Below are 10,522 nucleotides of genomic sequence, written 5' to 3'. Positions count from 1 at the left end.
TCAGTAATATTGCACATGTTGGTAAAAATAAGTGAAAAAATACAGTGCACCAGAAATAATATATACTATGTATTAATATCTACCATGATAAGCCTTTCTGTACAAAAGGGTGTGACTTTTTTTCAATTTCTTTTATTTTTAAATACATATTCTGAATTAATCAAATTGTAAATTTATTTTTAACTTTTGACTAAGGGTCTAGCTCTAGACTTGATTCTGGTGTCGGTTTCTATTTACATAGCTATTTACAAATCTAACAATTTGAAGTATTCATTGAAAATGAATCTTAAACTTTGATTATATACATCCTGTTGGAAAATGTGAAGTAGCGGTTATAGTTTTATAAAGGATGTTCTTCCATAATGGGAGAATCATCCCTAGAGGGTCTGGCCTGCTGGCCTGGAGTGAAGGTTGTCAAGGGAATGACTTTAATTGAATCATCACTAGGATGAAGTCTTTCAGACATGGCGTAAAACTGAGATCTTGTACTACCTTGTGCTCCCTGATCAAGAGAAAGTAGTCCATCAGGGCCAGCACCTTGCCCCCAACCTTGCTGCAGACCCATTGGTGGTTGTGCGGGGCTGCGATGGAGGGCAGCAGCCTGTGGCAGAGGAGGGCTGCAGTGGATTGCGGTAGCCTGTGCCAGGGGAGGGCTGTAGCGGAGGGCAGAGGCCTGTGCTGGTGGAGGGCTGTGGCGAAGAGCAGTAGCCTGTGCTACAGGTGGGCTGTGGTGCAGAGTGGAGGTCTGTGCTGGTGGAGGGCTGTGGCACAGTGCAATAGCCTGGGTCACCGGCGGACTGTGGCAGAGCGCAACGGCCTGTGTCACTGGAGGGTTGCGCCGGCGAAGAGTGGTCTGCATCAGGGGCGGGCTGTGGCACAGAGCAGAGGTCTGTGCCTGTGAAGGGCTGGAATGGGTCAGAGAAGCTGGCATCCAGCAGGCATCAGAGTGGCCCAAGATGAGACATTCTTGAGTGCAGTTGTCAGAGGCCTCTTCCACGGTTGGTTGAACAGTTATTTCTGCAGCTGTTAGGGTGGGAAACAAATGATAAAATTTATGTTTCAAAGGCATATGTTTAATAGCTACTTAAAATAATTCATATTGTTACAGGAACATTTAATAGTCTATATATAAATGCATCAGAGACTTCTAATATTTTCACAATTGGTACTTGATTTGTCAAGAAATAATTCCTACAGTAACATAAATAACCAGGAGTGGGAGGATGGCATTTCATTTCTATAATTAGGATACTTTGGTTTAGTCTCCCAAATGTAGATATTTTAAATTGTGTTTGTGACTGTGAATGGAAGCTGTGGTCATTGATCTCTACACACAAGTCAGTTGAAATATGGTCCTAACACAAAGAGACGACATGAGTGAAACGAATGGAAAAACCAGTCACAGAAACATGTAATGAACTAACCAATTATAGCTAATGGTTTGGTTAAGAATCTAATTAATTAATCTGAGAATAAATCTAAGAATCAATTAGGTTAATATGAAAACATAGTTTGTTGAACTCTAAGATATGACTTTTAGTTTCAAGAATGAAATATAGCTATAATTATCTTAAAGACAATTGATTTCTGTATTCCTCATTTTCTGAAATCATGGCAAATCAGAGTTTAGCAGCATAATGAATTACAGATCCAAAATACTTAGCTCTAAACTATAATACTTTTTAAAACTCCTTTATAAGATTTCTGTAACATTTTCAAATGCCCATAGGTATCAAATATCAATAAGTATACCATACAAAGACTAGCCAAGTAAAGATAGAGTAGCTATAGCAATATAAAAGTTGACTTTAGAGCAAAGAATGCTACTCGCGATAGTGAAGGATATTACATCATAACGTTTTTTAAAAAAGGTCACTTCTCTAAGAAGACATAACAATCTTAAAAGTTAAAAATAGAATTCATGTTCCTATAAGTCCTCAACAGGATATAGAGTCCAGGTACTGTCATTATCCTATCACACTTAAAACCAAAGAATAGTATATATCAGAAGTGATTCTCATTAATAAGACTGATTTTCTCCATTAGATAACCATTTACTTTTCTTCATTTAGAAGGCACTTAAAAAATGTCCCTATGAGATTAACATTTAAAATAGTCTATATGTTTGCACAATTATATTTGAGAAGTATTTGGGAAGGTAGAGTTTTATATATTTGGGGTGACATTAAATCATAAAAGCATGCATGGAAATATATGAACATACATACAACTATACTTTAAAATAAAATTTAATTTCCTCACCATCAGAAAAGCAACTGATCTGGCAGCTTTAAATTTTACAACAAAAGAATACATCATAGTTTCAACATTGAGTTATTTGCCTCTTTATGATGAGGAAATAGATACCAACTCATTTTCACTGAAGTATATGATTTATAGAAATTCCTTTTTTAACAGCTTTATTGAGATATAATTCACATGCCATAAAGTTCACTCATTTAATAATTGAATAATTGAATTATTCATTTGAATAATTGAATCATTCATTATTCATTGAATAATTCAATGGTTTTTAGTATATTCACATAGCTGTGCAACTATCACCACAATCAATTTTGGGACATCCTTATCAGTCCCAAAAGAAACCTGGTATCCATTAGCAGTCACTGGTCACTTCCCCCCAAACTCCACAGCCCTAAGTGACCATTAATCTACCTTTTTCTTCTATAGATTTGCCTATTCTAGGCATGTAATATAAGTGGAATCCTTTAAATGAAGTCTTTTGTGACTGGCCTGTTTCATTTAGCATAATGTTTTTAAGGTTCACCCATGTTGTAGCATGTATCAGCACTTCAATTCTTTTTTTATTGTTCAAGATTACACTTTGTATGATTATATCACATTTTATTTATCCATTCATCAGTTGATGGACATTTGGGTTGTTTTTACTTTTTCGTTATCATGAGCAATGCTGTTATCAACATTGTATAAAAGTTTTGGGGTAAACACAGTTATTCATTTCTCTTGGGAGTGTACCTATGTATGGAGTTGCTGAGTCATATGGCAACTCTATGTTTAATTTGAAGAAGTGCCAAACTGTTTTCCAAATTGGCTGCACAATTTTACATTGCCATCAGAAATACATGAAGGTTCCAATTCCTCTTCTCACTTTCTGCAAAAATTCAATTTGGATTTTGCAGATTTTGGTAAGGATTGTTTTGAATCTGAAGATCAATTTGTGAAGTATTGAACTTTAAGAGTATTAAATCTTCCTGTCTTTGAACATGGGATGTCTTTCCACTTATTTATATCTTTAATTTCTTTCAATAGTTATTTCAAAATTTTCAGAGTAAAAACCTTGCACTTCTTTTGTTGAATTTGCTCTTAAGTATTTTATTCCATTGCAAATAGAATTGTTTTCCTAATTTCTTTTTTGGAATGTTTATTGCTAGAGTATAGAAATACACTTGATTTTTATATATTGCTCTTAAAGCCTGTAACACTGCTGAGCTTGATTATTAGTTTTAATAGGTTTTTAGTGGATTTTGCAGGATTTTCTGTATACAAGATCATATCATCTGCATATAGAGATGGTTTTGCTTCATTCTTTGCAGTATGAATGCCTTTTATATATTTTTTTGTCCAAGTGTCCTGGCTCAAACCTCCAGTATAATGTTTAATAGCAGTGATGAAAATGGACGTCCTATGTCTTATTCCTGATACTAGGGGAAAACAGAGTATTTCACCATTAAAGTAGTTTCTAATTTCTCTTGTGATTTCTCCTTTGACCAATTGATTATCTAGGAATGTGTGGTTTAATTTTCCCATACCTGTTAACTTTCCAAATTTATTTCTTTTATTTCTAATTTCGTTCCATTGTGGCCAGAGAATATATTCTGTGTGAATGCAATTCTTTCAATTTATTGAGACTTGTTTTATAGCGTAGCATATAGTCTATCCTGTACAATGCTGCATGTGCACTTGAGGAGACTATGTATTCTGCTCTTATTGGCTGGAGTGTTCTGCAGATGTCTGTTAGGTCTAATTTATTTAGAGTGCTGATCACTTCTTCTATTTCCTCTGTGGTCTCTTACATGGTTATTCTTTCTATTATAGAAAGTGGAATATTGAAATCTCCAACTGCTATTATTGAATTGTCTATTTCTCCCTTCAATTATGTCAGTTTTTGCTTCATGATTTTTAGAGCACTGTTGTTAGATGCATATGTGTTTATAATTGTTATATCTTCCTGATTATTTGACCATTCTATCATGATAAAATATCCCTCTTTATCTCTAGTAACATTTTAAAAGTTTTTTTAATTTAAATAAGTCTGATATTAGTGTAGTCACTCTATCATGATTTCTGTGTGCATGATATAACTTTTCCATCATTTCATAATTAATCTATCTGTATCTTTGAAACTAAGGCCTGCATCCTGTAGGCATACATTTGGATTTGATTTTTTAATTCAGTGTTATAATTCTGCCTTGTTTGGGGTTTCTAATCAATTCATTTTCAATGTTATTATTGATATAGTAGATTTATATCTACCATTTTACTTTTTGTTTTCTATGTGTTTCATGTATTTTTCTGTTCCTCTATTCCTCCTTTACAGCTTCTTTTGCATTAGGTGAATACTTTCTAGTTTAATGTTGTAATTCTTACAATGATTTTTGACTACATATGTATATATAATATATAGTGTATATAATGTTACATGTAAATATGTATACTTATTTATACATGCATATGTGCACGCATGTGTGTGTGTATGTCATTCTCTTACTGGTCTTTAGATCGTGTGGTCTTAACTTATCACAATTACTTCAGATTTATTATACATTAATTCCAGTGAGATATAGAAATATTACTCCTATATACCTATATTTGCTCTCCTCTTTATTGTGCCATTTATATATATATATATATATATATATATATATTAAACACCTATGTATGTACAAATTCAATATATTGTTATAATTATTACTTTATGTATTATTTGTTTTAATGAAGCTGAAACAAGGATGGGCGTGCAAGTTTTATAAATAATTATCAACTATTTTTTACTAACCTTCTTATTTGCCATTTCTGGTTCTCTTCATTTGTTTGCTTGTTTCTGTGTATTTTGAGTTACCATCTGATGTTGTTTTGTTACTCCAATTCAGTTTTGCTCCTACCCACCCCTTTTATGCTGTTATTGTCATATATATGTGTGTGTGTGTGTGTATATATATATATATATATGTATAAATTATATATATATATAATTTTAATAATGCTGTTATCAATGTATGTGTACAAATATATTTGAGCCCGTTTCAGTTGTTTGGGGTATATATCCAGGGATGAAATTACTAGGTTATATGGTAATTCTATGTTTAATTTTGTGTGGGATCACTATACATCTTCTATAGCAGCTGCACCATTTTATATTCCCACCAGCAATACACAAGCGTTCCAATTTCTCTACATTCCCCTTGAAACTTGTTATTTTCTGTATGTGTGTTTGTGTTTTTAATAACTGCCATCCTAATATGTGTGAAGTAGCATCTCACTGTGGTTTTGATTAGCACTTCCCTAATGACTAGTGATGTGCAGCATCTTTTCATGTGTTTATTGGCTATTTGTATACTACATTTGGAGAAGTGTCTTTTCAAGTTTTTTGTTCATTTTTAAACTGGGTTGTTTGAGTGTTTGTTTTGGTGTTGTTAGAATTCTCTTTATATTCTGGATATCAGTCCCATATCAGATATATGATTTGCAAATATTTTCTCCCGTTCTGTGGGTTTCCTTTTCATTCTGTTGACAGGATCATTGTTGTACAAAAGTTTTTAATTTTGATACAGCCCAACTTATCTATTTTTTTTTTATTGCTTGTGCTTTTGGTGTCATACCCAAGAAATCTTGCCAAATCCAATGTCATAAAGTTTTTTCCCCATATTTTTTCTTGTAAGATTTTTATAGTTTTAGCTCTTACATTTAAGCCTTTGATCCATTTTGAGTTAAATTTTGTGTATGGTATATGGTAAGGGTGCAACTTCATTCTTTTGCAAGTGGATATCCAGTTTTCCCAGCACTATTTGTTGTCTTCTAGTTGCTTAATGGCAGCCATTCATATTGCCCCTTCTTCTCAAAAGATCTATTTCTATATATTTAAACAAGCATCTTTCAAGTTTTAGAAGTCTAATTTATTAGGAACCATCCACCTTCTGAATTCACTTGCTGTCACTCTGTCTCTAGTTAAGCATTAACTTTACCAAGTGAAATCAATAATTTCCTACTAGATAGCTTTCATCCACAGAGAATAAAACAAAGCATGCTAAGAACTGAATTCAATGCTAACATTTTGACTAACAAAATTAGAGAGTTCTTGAAAACTTGGGAAATTAAGTAACAAATACATACAGAATTGAAGAAAAATTAAAAAGCCAAAAGGTAAGGGTTTTTAAAAAAAATTCATTATGCATATAAAATATTGTAGTGGTTTTCACAATTTGACAGATTTTCTGAAGAATTTGGAAACTAGCTGACACATAATATTTTAGATGGATAGATGATACTTCACATAAAGTGCTTCCAAAAAATGTGGTGGAACAATGTAATATTATTGTTCAAATGATATTTACTATAAAATATAGGTAATTCAGTACATGTCTAGAGCTTTTCTCAAAAATTCACCTTGACGATAATCCAAAACATCTTTTTTTTTATTTTATCACTTAACTTTAATTGACTTATAGTGGATAAACCACATAAGTACTAATTGAATAGAGACTCTGCCAATTTGGTAGCAGAGTTTTAATAAATAACCAGAAACATTGATATTATTTGTCCTTAAAAATACTCTGTCTTGTCCTTTAAGTAATGGGTATTGCTATAGTTAGTAACATTCATGACTTGAAGAAAACCTATTCACAAGCTACAACAAACAGAAAACATATATCCAGAACTACTAAACATAATTATACCCAATTAGATGAACAGGAGATTGTTCACAATATGTGTGTGTGTGTGTGTGTGTGTGTGTGTAAAATTTATAAAAAGTCACGTTTTTAGCTAAATGTTTTTAATCTCAGAATTCAGAATACCTTGGTGAAAATCCTAGTTTTAATTAAAACAAGTTTTATAATAAACTTCATTGTTGTATCTCTAAGTGCATAAAAATCCACCAACTACTAGAGAATCAATATTAAATAAAATCACAAAAACAGAAGTGTAATTAATATTCTGAGTTTCTATTTGAATGAATGCTACTAAAATATTCTTTTAAGTATTTTTTTTAGTGGGCTATACAGTCTCCCTTAATACTATCGATACCATTTAATTAACTTAATGAACTATTTCCCAAAGAGAGAGTACAAGTCAAGCACAGAATAACTCAGTGCAAGTTCAGAATAACATTCGTTGTGAATTAGTGGAGTTCAAATTAATTACACTTAAAACAACATTCTCTGAGGGTTTCTGTAACTCATTAATAACATTTAACTTTGAAGAAATAAATATTCTTCCTAGGGAAATATATTATCCTCGTAAAGCACCAAAATACCCTTTGGATATCACGGTAATCTTCTATAGGGAAAATGTGATGTAGTCATATAGTTGATCATTTTATCATGTTGAAAAGGCAACTTGAACTAAAGTTATGAGTCAAGTGATGGCCAAAATTCTGCCAATATGCACCTCAATCGAGTATACTGGGAAAATGGAATATATAACAGGGTAATAAAAATACCTATCTATAAAGAATATATTGCAAAGGAGACAGACCCAATATCTCTCTTTGGAAATCACTTACAAGACAACTGTTACCATCTGCAGTTGTTGAGAAGGAGTGAGGAAAAATGACAGAATATTGAAATATATTTTTAGCACAATGAAATTAAGATCACTGTTAGAGTGTAATCCATCTGTTTTGTCTCAGAAAGAAAATGTGCTCTTATGAGGTTAAATAAATTCATTTGGATATTCTTTTCCTTTGTTCTAAATGCTTACACTTATTTGACCTTCAAATTGCTTTTGAGAACTATCTGTTAACTCACATTTATTTAATTGGCTGATATATATATTTCAAGAAATAGAGGAACAAATTCCAGTCTTTCAGAGTTCAGATAACAAGTTCATAGATGTGATTAAATGTGCTCTGGTTATGCTCCCTATCATTCTCTAACCTTTATCAATTTGAAGACAAATGCATATTTTATAGACATTTTCCTTAGTGCTACTCCAGAACTTAATAGAATCTTCATTATACAAAAATCTCCAAACTGTTCCATTTAATGTATCTGTTAATCTCTGGTAGCAAATTACACATGATAGAGTTCTTATACAGATCATTTGATTAGTTTTCAAAGCTGACCTCTCATGAAAAAGAATGTGATATTGTTATAAATTTGCTTTGGTCTTTCTTCCTCTTGCTCTTTCAGTAGCTTCCCAATTGTACCACTGAAGATTTTCAGTGTCATGTTTTAGGGGAATACTGTGTTGTAACTGATACATCTATTTCAGCAAATAATTTTTACTGTCCTCAATTGTTCATCATTTGGTCTTCCCAAGTGAATAACTGGGAAATTTATGACTTGCCTAATGGGTTGACAGTTCAGAGTTTGGTTTAATGTGGTCCAAGTGCCTAGTAAACGTATTTGGGACATTCAACTCAGATTTTCACTTTTTATTTAAAGTTTTGTGTGATTTAAAGTTCCCCTAATATTGTTGAAGATAATCTGTTGCAACTTGATACCTTCAATCTATTCATGTAAGTGAACTAGTCAGAGTAGCAAAAGGACACACTAGAAACAAATATGATAAGATGAGTGATCCTATTTTCACCTGACATCTCTCCAATATCCACTGAGATTTTTTGGGAACAAATTGAGTAAAGTTACCGTCACCAAAATAATAATTTGGGCCCATATGAGTAAGCAAACATCTGGAAATAGGTGGGGTTGGAAAGCTTACTATGAAAATATCGTTAGAGTTGGCTACCTTATAGCTACAAATATATCTATACATTTTTATGTTAATAAACTGTTTATTCTACACCAGACCTTTAATCAATCCATGGTTCCATAATCATATATTAGTTCTGAATTTAGACTCCCCAGAGTTTTATTCCTATATAACTTAAAGTCTAAATTAGTTACCTAGCTTAACAAAGAGCAGGTTTTAAATTAAGCAAATCCTTAATATTAACAACCTAGGATTGCATTTAGAGTAAAATGATGAAAGAAGCAAAATTCTCACACAATGAAATTGTCTATAATTACACAGATACTTTTCATATTTCAAAACACTGCAAATACATGAAGACATAGCTCACAATATCAACAACCATCAAACAATAAGTGGCTTTCACTTGCTATAGCATTTCTGATTAATCAACAAGTGTAGCAGTTTTTATATTATCAGGTTATTGGGACCTCAGCGAAACAATGGTGACAACCTTACACTGGTTCAGTTAACAATAGTCACTAAGAAGAGTCTTCCTTTCCCCTTTAAAAGTAGTATTTGATGAAAATAACAATTCAAACCTGGTAAAAGAAGAAAATCTTCGGAATTACCACAGCAGCCAAAAATAATCTCATGGGTCAAATCACTGAATAAATTTTGTTTCATGTCTATCTGCAATACTTTGAAAGAATTAAAACTTATTTGTTAATATTAATTGGTATACTTTAATAAAATGAGCTGTGATATCTTTCATTACAAAATTCTGTGACATATTCCGCATCATGTGACTGTAAAATATTTTAAACACCCAAATCTATGCAAAACTAAGACAGAATGCAGGTAAATGCCAAATTTTTAATTACTTTATTCTTTTATATTTTATCATATTGAAATAGTGCACACATACTTGATGAAGAGGCAATGACACTTTGATGCAAAACATTATCACGCTAGGAGTGTTGTGATGCAAAGTATACTTCACAAAGCACTAATTGTATTTGGCTTTTGAAATTGGAAAGTAAAACATTTTCATTTTTTCTGGGGGATTAGCAGAGAATTTTTTATTATTCTTTAGAACTTTGATTTATAGCGTGAACTTAATATCTACAAGTCCAAAGCAGAACAAGGCCATTGCCTTAGTGTGACTTTTAACTTTTTTTAGTTTAACAAAGAATCTATCAGACTTATAGATTCTCCTTTTGGAAGATGGAAAAAGGGACTTTTGGTCTATGGCCACAGACACTATGAAAAACATACAGAATTATTAATGACCAATAAATGTAGCCAATGCCTTTCATCCAATAATCTTGGCCTATTTGTGCTAACGAAGTGGGCTTGGTAATAACTATTGTTATTCTATAAAGCAGGAAGCCTGTGTTTATTTAGACTGGGAAAACTGGGACACACCTGCCTTGTGTAAGAACTCACTTGGCAAAATCTTCACACTTCAGTTTTAACCCATTTTTTGAATATATCTTACAAGAAATAGAAATTGTTCTCTCCATTTAAAAATTAATAATGCTACCATTATAAACTTCCCCTATTATAAATTCTGGGAGTTTCTTACAAGCGTGCTAGGTCCTTCGAATAATGAGTTTTTTTAGAATAC

General features: G+C 32.2%; 1 protein-coding gene across 1 annotated transcript in view; it reads right to left on the bottom strand.

Moving 5' to 3' along the window:
• Window positions 1-340: 340 nt before the first annotated feature.
• Window positions 341-10,522, bottom strand: part of PCDH11X (protocadherin 11 X-linked) — a 694,007-nt gene continuing 683,825 nt past the window's right edge. Inside the window, exon 8 of the mRNA XM_068533257.1 lies at window positions 341-1,023. Coding sequence (XP_068389358.1) covers window positions 341-1,023 — 683 coding nt within the window. The remainder of the gene's footprint in view (window positions 1,024-10,522) is intronic.

The sequence above is a fragment of the Eschrichtius robustus genome, chromosome X (assembly GCF_028021215.1).
Source record: "Eschrichtius robustus isolate mEscRob2 chromosome X, mEscRob2.pri, whole genome shotgun sequence".
Taxonomy (NCBI): domain Eukaryota; kingdom Metazoa; phylum Chordata; class Mammalia; order Artiodactyla; family Eschrichtiidae; genus Eschrichtius; species Eschrichtius robustus.
The sequence above is the reverse complement of the archived record's forward strand: the minus strand, read 5'-3'. Positions and strand labels throughout refer to the sequence as shown.